The sequence below is a fragment of the Malaclemys terrapin genome, chromosome 2, assembly GCF_027887155.1.
Source record: "Malaclemys terrapin pileata isolate rMalTer1 chromosome 2, rMalTer1.hap1, whole genome shotgun sequence".
In the NCBI taxonomy this organism is placed as follows: Eukaryota; Metazoa; Chordata; order Testudines; family Emydidae; genus Malaclemys; species Malaclemys terrapin.
The window spans coordinates 90,732,780-90,750,101 of record NC_071506.1 but is presented as its reverse complement, the minus strand read 5'-3'; the positions used below and the strand labels follow the sequence as shown (position 1 = coordinate 90,750,101).

The 17,322-nt window shown below is 43.4% G+C and overlaps 1 protein-coding gene across 1 annotated transcript in view; it reads right to left on the bottom strand.

Annotated features, from left to right (window-relative positions):
- The window catches only part of CEP192 (centrosomal protein 192), a 203,445-nt gene that overhangs the window by 25,307 nt on the left and 160,816 nt on the right, over positions 1 to 17,322 (bottom strand). Inside the window, exons 46-48 of the mRNA XM_054017577.1 lie at positions 11,159 to 11,300; positions 5,313 to 5,485; positions 4,789 to 4,912 (exon numbers count right to left, since the gene is read on the bottom strand). Of these exons, the coding sequence (XP_053873552.1) occupies positions 4,789 to 4,912; positions 5,313 to 5,485; positions 11,159 to 11,300 (439 nt within the window). The remainder of the gene's footprint in view (positions 1 to 4,788; positions 4,913 to 5,312; positions 5,486 to 11,158; positions 11,301 to 17,322) is intronic.

The window sequence follows — 17,322 nt, the reverse complement described above, 5'->3', positions numbered from 1 at the left end:
TCTTGCTGGCCATTCTTTTCCCATTCTTATCATGTCACACACAGCTCAAACATGCTCTTCTCCAGCCTATCACTGAAAGTTCCAAGTTCATCTTTTCCCTAATTTCTTCCATGTACATAGTCTACCCGCTGGCTACCTCCCATTAACGCCAGTATATTATTTTCTACTACCTGTATCTTTTAATCTATCTCTGTAAGATGAAGAAGTTACTCACCTTATGCAGTAACGATGGTTCTTAGAGATGTTTCCCCTAATGGTTGCTCCGCTGTAGGAGTGCTTGAGTCCCTGTGCTGCAGATTGACGAACTTCAGTAGCAGTGTCTGCTAGGCCCACAGATGTGCTGCCTCCCCTTGTGCCCCGCCACAAGGCTAGTCAGCGCATACAGGCTAATCCCCCTTAGTTCCTTCTCTATCGCGGAGCCATTGACAAGAACTCTACTTCAGATGTGGGTTGCGGAGCAACCATAGAGGGACATCTTGAAGAACCATGGTTATTGCACAAGGTGAGTAACTCCTTCAAGTAGTATCCCTATGGGCTCTCCACAGTAGGCAACTCTTGAACAGTATGCCCACCGGAGGGCTGGGACTTTGGAGTCAGGTCAGTTACAGATGACGGTACTGTGGAGCCAAAGATGGCATTGGAGGCGGAGTCCCCAGTGATCGCACACTGTTCTGCAAAGGTGTGGTCTGATGCCCATGTCACTGCTCTACAGATTTCTGAGATAGAGACATTCTTAAAGAAGTCAACATATCAAGAGATTGACCTCGTGGAGTGAGAGAGAATACTATCTGAAGGGGTCACGTTGTGAACCTGATAACATTGTCTAATGCAGTTTGAGACCCATTTGGAGAGCCTCTGGGGTGATATTGCTTTGCCCTTTGATCTTTCCGCAACAAAAAGGAAAAGATTAGGTGACTTCCGGAAAGCCTTCATCTAATCCAGGTAAAAGGCTAGGGCTCTCCTGACATCTACTGTGTGTAATATAGCCTCCCTGTTGTCAAAGTAAGGCTCTGGGTAGAATATTGGAAGGGGAATCAATTGGTTCATGTGGAACAGGGAGGCTACCTTAGGAATGAATTTTGGATGTGGCCTGAGTGTACCTTTGTCCCTAAAGAACTGTGGGGAGTGGGGGTGGGAGGGAATGTGCCATCAGAGCTGCTATTTCTCCTATTCTCCTTGCTGAGGTGATTGCTATCAGGAAGGCCATTTTCATTGAGATGTATGTAAGTGAACATGTGGCCATGGGTTTGAAGGGAGGCCTAGTCAGTCTTTTTAATACCAGGTTTAGGTCCCATGTGGGAGAAGGAAATCGAGGTTGTGGCAAAGATTTACTATACCCTTGAGGAACCTATTAATGGTTTGGTGTGACAGTACTAAGTATCCCTCTACCGGTTGGTGGAAGGCTGCTATAGCTGGTAGGTGGACTCAGAGAGCCCCAATCTTTTTATCGTCAGTGAATAATCTAAGATACGTGGAAGAGTTGCAGATGTCAGGGAGATTTGTTGGGAAGTATACCACGTCCGAAACCTGGACCATTTTTGCAGGTAAGTATGTCATTTCTACTGTGTAGTAACCCCTCTTGTACCTCCTTCAAACAGGAGCTTTCTAGATGTTGGAAACTAAGAAGGAGCCACGCTTTGAGGTAGAGAATCCTCAGGCTGGGATGTAGAGTACGTCATTTGTTCTGCAAGAGGAGGTACGGAGTGGCTTGGAGAGGGATTGGCAGGCATGTCCCAAGCTGTGAGAGGTAAGGGTACATGACGTGCCCCATTTCTTTTTATTTTCAGCAGGACTTCAACAGTAGGGGAAATGGAGGAAAGGCATAGAGAAGGTTTCCATCCCAATGGAGACGAGAGCATCGCCCAGGCAGTGTTGTCTTATCTCTGCTCTGGAGCAGTAGTGTGGACATTTCTTGTTCACGTAAGTGGCAAACAGGTCTGTGTTCGGCGTCCTCTACCACCTGAATAGATAGTGTAGTACTACTGGGTCTAGCTCCCACTCATGTTCGTGTTGGAATCGGCAACTGAGAGTGTCTGCTATTGAATTTTTTGTGCCCGGGAGGTAGGCTGTTGACAGTGTAAGGTCATGGGAGATACACCAGTTCCATAGTCTCATCACCTCCGCACAGAGGGAGGGGCGACCTGACTGCCCCTTGTTGATTTATGTAGTACATACAGGCTAGGTTGTCTGTTAGGACTTTTGTGTGCGATCCTTTGGCCAATGGGAGGAAGTGAGTAAGGGCATTTCTGATGCTCTCAGCTTCAGGAGGATGGCATGAAGAGATACCTGTGGGTGACCACTTGCCTTGTGTCATGAGGTCGTTTATATGTGCACTCCACCCTATCAGAGAAAAAACAGGGGAGTTTGGGAGAAGGGGATCCCCTTGCAAACCTTGGCTGGGTCTTTCCACTAATCTAAGGAGTTCTTGATTCTGTTGGGTAGTGACAGGGGTTTGTCTAGTCTGTCCCTCTTTGGTCTATAAACTGAGCTGAACCACATCTGAAGGCATCACATGTGAAGCCTGGCATGTGGTATTATTGTTGTGCTTGCTGCCATATGCCCCAAGAGTTGGAGGCACTGTCTGGTTGATATTTGTGGGCTACTTTGAATGGTCTCTAGGAGCGTGGCCATGGAGAGAAATCTGTGTTGAGGTAGGAGAGCTCTGGCCTGTAACGAGTCGAGGTCGGCCCCTATGAATTCCAGGTTTTGCACTGGAATGAGGGTTGATTTTTAGGCATTGATCTGTAAGCCCAAGTCTGTAAACAAGCACATTGCAGCTTTGATGACTCGGTGAGTCTCTTGGAGAGACCAGGCTCTGAGGAGGCAATCGTCCAGATAAGGGTAAATCATGATCCCTTGGGAGCATAAGTGCGTGTCCATTACTGAGAGAACCTTGAAAATACTCTAGGGGCCAATGATAGCCCTAAGGGGAGTACTGGTAGTTGTCTTGTTCCAGAGTGAATCTAAGAAATAGTCTGAGAGTCGGTAGGACTGAGACATGAAAGATGTCTTGAAGGTTGAAGGATGAAAGCCAGTCTCCCTATTCCAATGCTGGAACAATTGTTGCTAGTGACCATCTTGAATTTTTGAGCTTTGACAAACTTGAGAGCTCTGAGGTCTAGTATGGGTCTCCAACCTCCTTTCCTCTTGGGTATTAGGAAACAGCGAGTAGAACCCTTTGCACCATAGATGTTGAGGTATTGGTTCTATAGCTCCTTAACTGGAGGAGACTACCTACCTCTTGCCATAGTAAACTTTTGTGAGAAGGGTCCCTGAAGAGGGACGGGGAAGGTTGTTATGGAGGGGACAGAGAGGTAAAATGGATACATTGCGAATGATTGCTAGGACCCATTGGTCCGATGTTATGCGTTCCCAAGTGCTGAGGAATTCTGCTATAGAATTCTACTGGCTGGTGACCAAATGGGTGGATGGCGGTGGTTGGCTGTAGCAAATGGGGGGAGTGGTCTATCAATATCTCAACCAACACATCAAAATTAGTGTTTGGATGTGGATGGCTGGGATGAGGAAGTTTGCAGGCCAGATAGTTTATGCCTCAAAAATTTATTCTTCTTCCCCCGTGGGTCATAGTAGCATTGAGCTAGATATTGGGAGGTGCGTGGTTTGTGCTGGGGCTGCAGACTAAACTTCCTCTTTTGTCCCAGTGTATAGATGCCAAGAGAACAGAGAGTGGCTTGAGACTCTTTCAGCATGTGAAGAGAGGCATCAGTCCTTTCACAAAGAGTTTAGTGCTTTCAAAGGGAAGGTCTTTGATGGTTGACTGTACCTCCTTCAGGAAGCCCAAGAAATGGAACCATGATGCACGTCGCATCACCACCACCAGAGATGGACCTGGCTGCTGTGTCGAGGGCAGACTGTAGTGTTATTTTGCTACTAACTGTCCCTCCTGAACAATGGCCTTGAATTGATCGCAATGTGATTCAGGGGGCTTCTCAATAAAATCGCTCAGTTTCAAATAGTTTATGTAGTTCTATTTAGCCATCAGGACTTGGTAGTTGGCAATCTGAAACTAAATGTGGCCTTCCTTCTGAAAAGGTCTAAAGGCTTCTAGTCCTTATTGTAGGGAATGGACCTCACCTGGTGTTGATGGCCGCAGGAATTAACAGCATCCACCATGATGGAGTTGGGTGGGAGGCAGGAGACGATCAGTCTCCCATGCTGGGACGTAATATTTTTTGTCCATCTGCTTGCATGTAGGTATCACCAATGCTGGGATTTGCCAAGTGGTTCTAGTTGGGTCCAGAATGGCCTCATTAATGAGTAGGCACCCCTCTTTCCCAATCCTATCCAGTAATAAGATCCTTCATAAGAGGCTTTCTACACTGGAAAACTTACCAGCAGAACTATAGCAATATAATATACCAATATATCTATGTTGGTGTAACTTATTGCGTGGACACTTTTCTGGAATAAGTGACATTATTCCAGTATAATTACTTCATACAATTATACTGGAAATAAAATCACATTTATGCTAGAAGTGTGTTCACATGTGGAGTTATACTGGCATAGCTATAGTGGTATGTGCTTAGTGAGCAGTGATACAACTGATCTCAAAGACTTTTAGATAAATCATATCCAATTTTAATTTACAATTATAATTAATTGTTAAAACACCAAAAATAACAGTAAAATATCTAATATATTAGGACCTATGTGGTGTGTATATTCATGAAAGCTCAAACTTTTACCAGATTCAATGATCAAAGTAATCTTAACAGCAACAAAACACCTTTCATAGTAGAAAAAGAACAATGAAAAGAGACTTACTCTGGCTCAATAATTCCATGTTGAGGTGTTATTGTAAGACAATGAGCTGGCCAAGAAAGTTCAAATTTCAATGACCTATTACAATTGTTCATAATTTGTATATGGCCAGTTTCTGCTGTTCCACCTATTGTACAATATAAAAAATGGTTTAGTTCAGCTATAATATTTTACATGAATAAAATTACAGCAGATCAAAAACTGACAGCTCCATTGATTAAGAAGGATACTGTTTGCTACTTAACATCCCTTTGTCATGTTTCGTACCTTGGTGGTTCTTCTTGCTGGCCTTTGATTAATTTCTAAAATACACTCCATCTCAGAATCTCTGTTTCTGGCAACTCAAGGTATTTTGAAAGCAACTTCAACTGACAAACCAAAGCCACAGCTCAAACTATTTGGTGAGGAAATTCAACAGAACTGTAGTAAAGGTATCACCAAAGCCAAACTTAAATGCCTCAGTAGGTTAGGAATATTCACTAGTTAGACCAGTTATTGTACGTATCCAAACTTAAAAAAATACTCACTAATAGAAGGAGATGTCAAAATTAAGTGTTCAGGCTGAACGGCCCATGTCTCTCGAGAAATCAATTTATTCTGAACAGGGTCATCAGTATTTAAAGATAATGGGGAACCTTGAGGTCCTTTAACTGGAAGAACATCCAAAGTTGTGTTGGTATGTGTATCAGTGCTTCCAAGTCTAAAATGAAATCATGACATAAGAAAGCTTTTAATGCAGACAAAAGTAATTTCTTTATGCAAAGTTAGTTAACCATGGTAACATTTTGTTTTTCTTTTGAGCACTAGTTTGATTTTCTGATTTTAGCAGCTGAAACTAATACATATGCTCAGTTTACTAGGGCCTCAATTTCAACTGAAGTTTCCATTAATAGGAAATTATTGAAATTCAGTACTCATATATAATTGACATAGGACAGTGGGTAGTTTAGTTTACATAAAATTTGAAAAGTAGCAAATGAAATTCTTTGAGAAGGCTGCATTTCAGTAACTGGTGAGGGAAAATTACTTGTTGGTAATTTCGAATTTCATAGTAGTCTCCTGACATCTAACCCAGCAACAGCAATTGTTGACACCATAATAGCTCTTCCTACCAGAAGTAAGTCTACTTTTGAACTTACTACTCCCCGCCTCTCCCCAGTTTGACGTTTCTGGAGAAAAGTATTAGATAATGAGGTCACAACTCCAAGCAACACTCTGACGGAAGGCAGGAGAGAGAGAGAGAGAGAGAGAGAGGATAGAAGAGGATAACTACAAACAAATGCTACTTGCAAGTAATTTTCCCTTGATGTATCTTACTTCCCACCCAGAAACCATTTCTGATAGCAGAAATCGAAAGCATCGAGCCAGATGAGTTGGGCTTACTTCACAGTTGTGCTTGGAGCATGGTCAACAAACATCAGCAGAGAAGTTTACAAAAAAAAAAATCTAGTTGGCATTGTCAGATGAAGAGGTCAGGAAGTAATTAGGTGACTACCGTTCAAATTTCTAAAAAGAGATACTTCAACCCTTTGATCCAATAGAAAGTTGTCATGCCTATTACAAAAAGGTATAACAATTTTGGATGCAGCTGATTAGCTTGCTTTCGGATGCAATTTTTAAACCACACAGATTATTTTGGATTTGACGGTCATCTGTCCCTCGTTATGATCTTTAAAAAAAAAACAGAACTCTTCTAAATCTTTCTGTGAGATAGTTTGCTTGACTCCCAAAAAGATTCCTTCTCTGATACAACAAAAGATGGCAACACTGGAGATAAAACAGGCTAGTTAACACAAAACTCCAAACTCATCTTTGATTCCTTTTTGAATTGAATCCAAAGAATGGCCTAGACCAGGGGAAAAATGAGAAATGGCAATAAGCGAATATGTATGGAGTAATATGTAGGGAATTGTTAACAGAGTGCAACTCTACTAGGTCCCAGACTCGATAATATATCCAGGAGTTTGTGGGGTGTCTCCTCAATTTCCTCCAGAGGAATCTAGAGCTCATCTGCAACTCTCCTCAATAAATCTTGAAACTGTTTATGGTCAACTGGCGGAGATGACGAGGCCAGAGCAAGCGCCTCATCTGGAGTTTAAGATATTCCTGTTGGAACTGGCAGTACCACTAGATCTGGCTCTGCCTTTTCCTCAATGCTGTACCAATTCTGGATAATGCAAAATATTATCCACAGTTCCCAACACAGCCAATGAGAGGGATCCACCATAGGTTGACAAGGGCCGCAAGGCATAGAGCAACGGTTCTCAAACTGTGGATTGGGACCCTGAATGGGGTCGCTAGGGCTGGCTTAGACTTGCTGGGCTCAGTGCTGAAGCCCGAACCCCACTGCCCAGGGCCAAAGCCAAAACCTGAGGGCTTCAGCCCTGGGCGGCAGGACTCAGGTTGTAGGCCCCCGGCCCTTGAGCTTCAGCTTTGACCCCCCTGCCTGGAGCGGAGGGACTTGGGCTTTGCCCCTCCCCGGGCAGTGGGACTTGGGTGGGCTCAGGCTTCGGTACCCCCTCCTGGGGTCATGAAATAATTTTTGTTGTAAGAAGGGGGTCGCATTGCAATGAAGTTTGAGAACCCCTGGCATAGAGGAGACCAACAGTCCTGGGGTGAGGGGAGGGAACCTCATTATGAGGCTGTGGCAGAACCCAGGATATTCTAACTTCTTTGTCTGGGCTTATATCTCTTGGTGGGGTGATGGCAGTCCCATCTCCATGTCAGATTCCCCTGAAGAAGAAAATGAGAGTTCCAGTTCCATTTGTGGTGACGTTGGTACCATCTATGTAGCCCTAATGCAACTAGTAGATAGAATGAGGAATTGGTTTCTCTTGTGGTATTTGTAGACTGCTAGTGTTAAAATTATCGTTTTAAGTACCAGGTCCATTAGAAGGGGGGATTCTGGGTTCAGAATTACAAAAAATATCCTCAGGCGTGGTATATGAGTCTGTTCTTGGACACTGGTGTTTCCTTATGCGCTCATGTCAGTACCAACAGTCCATGAAGTTCTCATGTATCCTTTGATGGTACTGGTGGTTGTGCCGGTCTTGGTTTGTTACACTCCGTTCTTAGTATTGAGAGTCCTTCCTCTCTCAATGGTGCCAATGCAAAGGTTCTCTGACTCCTCAAAACCTGCGGGTTGGTACTGTGCCCTTTATAGGCTCTTGAACCTAGAGCATGAAGAGTCACCCAACTGAGAAGGATATCGGAGAAGTACCCCCTTTTCATTTAGGTGGTTCTGGAAGGGGATTTTTCTTTAGGCTTTTTAAGAGGACTTTCTAGCCTCACGGGAAGCTGGGGAAAAGGGCTTCTCAACTCTAACTTTGCTCACCCATGTGTCAGAGGTGACAGTGCTAGATGAAACATTCATTAACACCTATGCATGATGAGCAGAGGGGGTCTGCCCACTTTGGATCAGACTGAGGCCTCAAAAAAAATACTCCTTGTGGAGCATCCTAAGTTTGAATTCCCATGCTTGCCAGGTTCCGCTTGGAAGAGTGGCAGATACTGCACAAAGTCAAAATATAAGCTTCTCTAAGGCAGTACAGGCACCTTTGACGGTTGTTGCTGACCAAGAACTGTGTCTTGCCCCAGATGCATCACAAAGCCTGGGATCCTGGGCATAATGTGACTCCCATCAGGGCTGGGGCAGACCTAGAGTGGAAGAGGTCCCTAAAAACCAACAAAACTAACCAGAACTAATATTTAAGTAATAACATTTCTTTAGCAATGTTTACAGGTTCGAAGTTACAGGATCAGCTCTGTGGACAATGGAGGGTTCCCTCTCAGACCACGTAGCGGTAGAATGGAACTGGAAAGGCACTCTGTCTGTACTGTTCCTTAAATCCTCAATTCAGACCATGAGAGGTTGCAACCATGGACCAACAGACATCATTAGCAGAAGTCTTCCAGTCTCAAGCACGTGCCTACCCACAATGATATACACTTAGGGACCAACACTCAAAGAAGCAGAGATTTCACTCAGGAAACCAGCAACAAGGCTTTGGAATGCAGGAGGACTCCTTGTATCCCAGGCCCCGGCCATCCTGTTATTACATTTCAAAGACACAGCACTGATGGAGGACTCTGTACTATTACTGAAGATAGGGGCCAGAGCTCCAGTATGCTGCCCTTAAATAAAGTAAAATAAAAAAAGATGGCAGACAACCTAGTAATCTTTACTGATTTGAATTGGGAGGGTTTAAATCCCCAGGGCTGTGCTGGATGCTTTAGGACTCTAAACAGAAGACAAAGTAGGGAGCAGGGTCTAGAAGGTATCAAATGTGCCCTGATCTGGGAGAGAAATTAGCAGCAAGTGGGAAAAAGACAATCTCAGCAATTCTGAGGGGTGCAGATTTTAAATTCTACCTAGTTTACACCCAGAGGCTAAAGTTGCAGCCAGGTGCAGGACCCTCCCCACCAGGTGACAAACTTTTGTTTCCTTACTCAAGGACATAATAAAGGAATAATTACTTTAGGCCAGGAAAAAAATAAGCTATTCTGCAACTTGATTTATGGATATCATTGGTAAAGTAAGGACCTGACAAGTCTGAGAAAGAGGAAGCACTCTTCCCAGAATCCTCAGAGGTAGAGAGACAGCACTTCAGTAGCAGGCAGCATATCATACACGCAGGGAGAATCTGCTTCAGAATTATATTAGACAGCGGGAGCCCTAGAGGGAACTGATCTATGGAGAAATGGAGAGTGTCTGAAATATTGGAGTATGCAGCAGTCAGTTCCAGTGTTGATACTACTGGGGGGGGGAAGGGGGAAGAGAGAGAGTAAACAAACATACTAGCAGAAGAAGGGTGGAGATTTTACCCAATAAGATCAGCCCCGGTCAATGAAGCACAAAGTTTCTGAATGTAAAGAAAGGCCTGCACAATTGGGTTTATCCTGGTGATAATGCAGCCTGCCAGGGGTCTGTCATTTGGACTGAGAATCCCAAATAGCTTTACCTGGACAAGGATCTCTAACGTTGGCTGCCAGGCCATGAAGACAAGACAAGCGTCACTTCTTGCAGACAGAGCTGAATCTTAAGAGCACTCAGTCCCCCAGGGGTTCAGAGCCTTTGAGGAAGACTGGTGGGGGAGAAAGGGAGGAAGAGAGTGGATGATGTTCTGCCCTCTCCTGTAAGGCTCCTGTCTGGCTAGAGAGCTTTGAAACAGGTCTCAGCAGCAGAAGATTCCTACACTCACTGGGTTTTTCCCTTTTCTTCCCTATTAAGTTCAGAAGGAGGAATAGGAGTTTAGGAAGGACAGAAAAATAGCTGAGAACTGAAGTATTAGGTAGCATGTTATGCTTCCAGGTTAGGAGGCAGAAAAGAGAACACACTGACAGATATATCAGACTTAACTGATAAATATTTTGCCTCATAGCTTCCGGTAGGTGGTGCCATAATGTTTGTCATTAGCTAACTGATGGGCAAGGGATGAAAAAAAAACAGGGACAAATGTACTTTGACATATCTAATAGTGTTCCACAGAACGGCTCCATAGTCCTCACAGAACTGATCTCTGAACTGGAACACTAGCAGTTTGAGGGAAAGTTGACTTCTGGATTGATCTTGTTATTCCTTTAGGGAAGCAATGTGGGTTCCACAACCTTCGAGGGCTTCGTGTGATGGATATGTCAGTGTAACAGCTGATCAGTTCCCCATAATAAGTTTTTTCTCCTCACAGAGGCATCAAAACTTCAGCTAGCTTCTCCCACCTACCCCCAAACAAGCCTTAATCTCTAAAATGAGGGGCATAATTTATTTTGAAAAAATACATTCTCTTTGCCAGTTGACAGAATGCAGCAGAAGAGATATCCATAAATTGCAGGAAGGGGTGCACCATCAACTTTTTATTAGTTTAGAATTTTAGTTATCACAATTCTATCAGAATGTATGTCAAAATGCAAAAACAAGATCCATTGTAATACACCACTACCTCAATATAACGCCACCAGATATAACACGAATTTGGATACATCGCGCTAAAGCAGTGCTCCAGGGGGACGGGGCTGTGCACTCCGGTGGATCAAAGCAATTTCAATATAACGCGGTTTCACCTATAACGCGGTAAGATTTTTTGGCTCCCAAGGACAGCGTTATATCGAGGTAGAGGTGTATTCAACTCAGAAATCACCATTTTCAGGGTACTGCCAAAACCCTTCCTAATCCATGGAGAAATGAGGGAGTGGAAGAAAAAAAAAAAGACAGCTGAACTTTTTGATCTAGTTTTTGTCACCGACAATGTCACTGTCCCATACACCAGTACCACTAAAAAGCTTTATCTAGCTTTAAATGTGAAAAGTAACATGACTCCCCTAATTAGCAGAAAATCATAATGATTTTTATATGAATTAAATCTAATGTTCACTTTACCTGTCTGACTCCAAGCTATGTCCTGGAGACTGCTGAAGACAATCCCTCTTAAAACTGGAATCTCCAACCACAGAAAGAATAACTTTACGCATATTTCCATAAAAAAGCTCAATGTCATTTGTCCTTTGTGGTAGGTCATACACTAAGAAAAGATATTTTGAAGGATTAAAAAGGGGGGAAAAAAATCTAAAAAGGATAACATAACAATTAGACTAGACATTTCAGAAAAGATACCTATAATAAACTAATAGAGAGTTTGCATTACTGAACCTAAAATAGATTTGTTTTTGGAAAATAAGTGTTGGTTGGCTTCCAACATGCAGACATGAGCTAACATGAACATAGAACCCAATGAGAGCTTCACCATACAGCAATTTTAGTGTTTTTGCATATTTGGATTGAAAAGTTGTATTAAGAATATTTAAGTTTCTTCTACATTTTTATGCAAATGCTACAATGCTATGATTTTAGGCTTACCAGTCACAATAAAATAGTTTTGGCAGGTAAAAGGTAAAATGGTGTATGAAACAGAGGTTACTTATAATTGGAGGTCTTTGAGATGTGAGGTCCTTATTAGTATTCCACTTGTGGCTACACCAGCTCACCATTCACTTGAGTCTACAGATTTTTTACTAAGCTGCATCTGGTCCACACTTGCACAGCTATTCTCCTCATGCTCCAAACCAAGGGTATAAAAGGCAATGTGGACCAACACTTCCCCAGTTTCTTATTTTACTGCAAATCCAGATTATAATCTGCAGCAGAGGGTATGGAGGGAGGGTAGTGGAATACAGATAAAAGACCACACATCTCAAAGAATCTCTGGTTACAGGTAAGTAACCTCCATTTCTTCTTTGAGTGATTGTCCCTATGTGTATTCCACACATTGGAGATTAGCAAGCAGTAGTCAAATAGGAGGTGAGTGCGAAGACACAGAAGTGATAGCGGACTGTAATAGTGCTGTCCCCACAGCTATATCTGTAGAAGACAGCTAGACCAAAGTGTAATGGCTCCTGAAGGTGTGCAAGGAGCTCTAGACAGCTGCCGTACATATCTCCAGTAGACCTGGTCTGCGCTCTGGTGGAATGAGCCCTCACCCCCTCTGGGGGAGGGAGGTGAAGTAATTGGTAGCAAAAGATAACACCACCAGCGATCCATTTACAAAAATGTTTCTGCGCAGATACAGGTTGACCCCTTGACCTCTTTGCTATGGAAACAAACAGTTTAGGTGTCTTTCTAATTGCCTTTATTCTTCGTAAACAAAAGGGCAGTGCCCTTCAGATGTCCGTAGAGATGAGATTCAGGTAGGGTGTGTGTGTGTGTTCCCAGCTCACTGATTCTGGCTGATGTTATGGTGAATAGGAAAGCAACTTTCATTGAAATACGGGGTACTGAAGGCTTGATGGGAGGTCTGGTGAAACAAAAGAATGAAGGTACCACTGGGATGCGAGTTTCACCACCAATGGTGGGAAAGATTGAAGAAGGCCATTCAAAAATTTAGTTGTTGCAGGATGAGTAACAAATAGTGTGGTTGTCAACAGGGGGAAAGAAAAGCACTGACTGCTGCCAAATGAACCCAAAACAGAACTAAGAGAGACTCAGTGTCTTAACAGTAAGTATATATTCCAGAATAGCATGGATCCCAGCAGATTCTGGAAATAACTGGTGTCATTGAGCCCAAGAGGAGAAATGCTTCCATTTAGCTGAAGAACATCTTCTGGTAGACTCTTCTACTTTGATTGACAATGGATTTATGAAACATGAATGCTCTACATCTGATGCCCATCCAAATACCAGTTCCTGAGATGCAGTGGTTCTGGGCTGAGATGTCTAAAGGTGGAGGGAGGGGGGGAGGGATAGCTCAGGGGTTTGAGCATTGGCCTGCTAAACCCAGGGTTGTGAGTTCAAGCCTTGAGGGGGCCATTTAGGGATGGGGGCAAAAAAAATCTGTCTGGGGATTGGTCCTGCTTTCAGCAGGGGGTTGGACTAGATGACCTCCTGAAGTCCCTTCCAACCCTGATATTCTAAGGTTTGCTTGTGTTAGAAGGTCTGGAAAAGGGTGAATGCTTATGGGTGGACAAGCTGAGGAGAAAAAAAAAAAGATACTAATTTTCCCTAAACATTTTATTTTAAGTGTGTTGCACATGTCCATTCCACCTTCGGTGTGAGCCTGCAGGCACACAGTCATTGGAAATTTTTCTCAGTGTTACGTATTGGGCAGCTCGAGCACCCCTGTTGCCAAGTACATGGATATAAAGGGCCCAGCCCCCCACGGCTCCTCAGCTCCTTCTTGCCAGACAACTCCAATGCAGAGGTGTAGGAGGAAGGGTTGTGGAATGGACACGTGCAACACCTCTCAAACAACAGTTATTTGAACACACAGAGCATTTGTTAAGGCCAGCCAAGCTATTTCAACAACCATCACAGGTGATAAGAAGGAACTGAGGGTGCTTGGGGGCAGCTGAGCCCTTTATACTGGCACACAGGGATGTTCAGTAACAGAAGGTGCTCAAGCCACCCCAACAGGTATCACTAAGGGAAAAATGTCTGATGATTGTGAACGAGCATGCTCGTACTATAACTGGAAAGCACATGTGCAATCACTTCAAGAACTAAAGTAAATACATGAACTAGAACTGTCTTGGCCAGTTGGATGAAATAAGGATGACAAACTCTGTCATGATAAATTTTCTGTAGGACCCGTGCTATTAATGGGATGGGAGTGAAAGCATACCGAGGTGATCCTTCCACGTTAGCAGAAGGGCATCTCCCTTCGGGCCTTTGCCTAGAGTGCCTCTCAAGCAGTATAGGCAAAGTTTCCTGTTAAGCTGTGAGGCAAAAAGGTCCCAAGACTGGGTGAAGACCTCATCCAGGACTGAATTCTCAATCTCCCATTCATGATCTGTGGAAAAATGCCTATGAGATGGTCTACTAGGTAGTTCTACACACCTGGTAAATATGCTGCTGAATGGTTTATGTGATGGTGGATGCTACAGGTCCAAAGGTTGACTGACTCTATTCAAAGACGGAGGAACCTTGTTCTCTCCTGCTTCTTTATACTGAAGACAGTTGTCATTTTGTACAGCATTATTTGAATATGCCAGGATTGGATGAGTGGGAGGAAGGCATTGCAGGCCCAACAGAATGCTCATTTCTAGTAAATTGATATGCATTCTGGACTCCCAAGGGGGTCCATATGCCTTGTGCAGAACAATCATCCACATGAGCTATTCAACCTAACAGGCAGACATCAGTAAAGATGCCTGCCTTGGGTATCTATGTGAAGAAAGGGATCCCCACTCAAACAGTCTTTGGCTTGTCCACCAGGTGAAAGAGTTCAGAACCTTGGATGGAACTGTCAGTATGGCACAGATATTGCACCCCACCGGTGAGTAGACAGAGAAAAGCTAGGTTTTCAGACAACAGAAATGGAGCCTTGCAAATAGTATCACGTGTGCATGAGGCCATGTGGCCGAGGAGAAACAGGCACATTCTAACTGGAGCCTGAAGGTGACCTGGTTTATGAAAGCCTGCATGGCATGGAACCTCTTGATAAAGAGATAGCCTCTTGCTGTAGTTGAGTCCAAGTTCATTCCTACAAAGTTTATGGACCACGTGGGGGCTCAAAGCAGACTTCTTGTAGTTAAACTCCTACAGAAGTAAAGATGCAAAGCAGAAACAGATTGCCAGCTGGACTTCCTCATATGACCTGCTCATTAGAAGCCAGTCGTCAAGATATGGGAAGACTGTGAACCCATTTCTTTTCATCCAAGCTGCCATCACTGAAAAAAAAACTTTTGTAAAGACTCTCGGTGCTGTAGCTAGCCCAAATAGAAGAACACTTGAAGGTAAGCCTTGGCAACCAATTTGCCCTCATCAATTAAGAAATGAAGCAGGGTCTATTTTCCCGAAGAAGCTGGTCTTTAAAACTTAAAAACTTAGTATAACTGGTGAAATCATATTGAGTTAGAAAAGTCAAGTAGTTTAAAATACTGAATTGGAGCGAGGTGAAGACGACCTTTCTTCCCAGGAGACCAAGCCATTTGGACCTTTGTCTGAGGGAATAGTTTTAGAGTGTTGCAGCCTTCACCTCTCAGTGGCAGCTTGTAACACCAAGGAGTTAGGCAGTGGGTGTGAGAATAGGAACTCTCCCACCTTGGATGGGGCTAAGTAGTGCTTCTCAGCCTTCTTCAGGATGGAAGCACAAGAAGTGGGAATGTGCCACAGTTTTTTTTGCAGGATCCAAAAGGCTGAGGGTTGAAAAATGTCCAGAAATCTATGTTGGGGCTCCTGAACTTCAAACTGTATCTGCGCCTCGGATACCACTTTGTGAAAGAGTTTCTGACAGTGCCTGAAATTGTCAGGTGAAGATGGGGTAACCACCTCATCCAGGGCAAGATGATGAAACTGCTCCCAAAGCAGTCAGATTCATCAGCTTCATTTCACCTTCATCCTCTGATGGGACCGGTCAGGGTTGGCAAGGAGATGGTATATAAGGCTCATGTACCCATTCCAAGTGCCTAGGGGTAGGATCCCAAGGTCTCCAGTAGTGCGAGTATGAGGGATCAACTGACAGGGAAGACTGGAAACCAGAGAGCCGTCTGTCCACACTACCCTTTATACCCTCGGTTCGGAGCACAAAGAGAACAGCAGCGCATGTGTGCACCAATGGACAGTGCTTACTAAAAACTTCCAAAATCAGGGACAATGCACACATAGGTATCATCACTCAAAGAAGAAAATGAACAGATGAAACTTCTGATAACTTCAAATCCACAGGATATGTACTCTCTTACTATAAACAACGCAGGTCAATGTGTATTATTGGCTCTGCTGCATAGTAGCTAGAAAGGACAATTATTACTGTTGTATAGCACCTAAATGCCAGATTAGGAATACTTGGATCAAGAGTGTCACACATTCTGTCGAGTGTCAAATTTCATTTGGATTTCCAATCCATCATGTAACTCTCTGATGTCAATGGAAAGTTTAGAAAATGATCAAGGGCAGAATCTGGCCTTTATGCAGTAACTGAATTGTGCTATTTGTTCTGCAGCTGGCACATTTAGCACCACTTAGCCAGCAAATATGGTCAGCCTTAGAAACACTATTTCTACCCTCCTTCATCCTATTCTCCCTTTTGTTTCTCTCCCTCTTTCCTCACATCTCCCCCCTGCTTCATTTCTATACCTGCAGAAAATCTCAATTCCAAACCCAGCCCTCCCACATAGTAGGTATCACTTCTATACCCTTCCCCATTTTTATTTGCTAAGTGATCATCAGTTAACTAGTTAATGCTGATTTTTAATTGGTAGTATTAGGCTCGGCAGGTATTGATTTAATTTGTTAGTTGTTGGTAAACGTCAATTTTACTTGACACACAGAAACCAACTAAAATAGTAGTTTTCAACCTTTTTTCATTTGTGGACTCCTAAAAAAATTTTAAATGGAGGTACAGACCCCTTTGGAAATCTTAGGCATAGTCTGTGGACCCCTGGGGTCTGCAGACCACAAGTTGAAAACCACTGTTCTATGGTGGTAACAAGGTTTTGTTGACCCCTTAGACAGTCTGCAGACCCCTAGGGCTCCGTGGACCACAGGTTGAAAGCCACTGAATTTAAAAATACCTATTTATAGCATTCAGGAAGCACAGCCTTCCCCTGCCACCTAATGCCTCCAAGGATCCAGTATGTAGTATGTACACATTTCATAAAACCCTTGGGTATCTTTTGGAACAAGAAATGCCATTTAAATGTGACTGCTAGATAGCTTAGATAACTGTCAACAGCCACAGCCTCCATGCAGTGTCTCAAAAGAGCTATTATTGCACCTTGAAGAGAAGTAGCAGGTTTAATAAGTCAATGTATGTAACAATTACATACAGAGATCTATGTTAAAAGATGTTTAGTAAAGCACCAAAAAAAGAAAATGCTAGAACTAAGGATGTCCGGGCAACCTTAGTTTGCTCCCATTGTGCATCCGCATTCTGACACATTCTATAATTACATGATAACATACTATTTTTTCCACAGGACCTCTGCTTCATTCAGTGCACAAATGGACTGTAGTTACTGAATGGCTAGCTAATCAGAATTTGTTTTTATTCTCCTCATTGAATATGTAGCCACGGGCTTTATTTACTGCACACCATCCAACCCCAACCC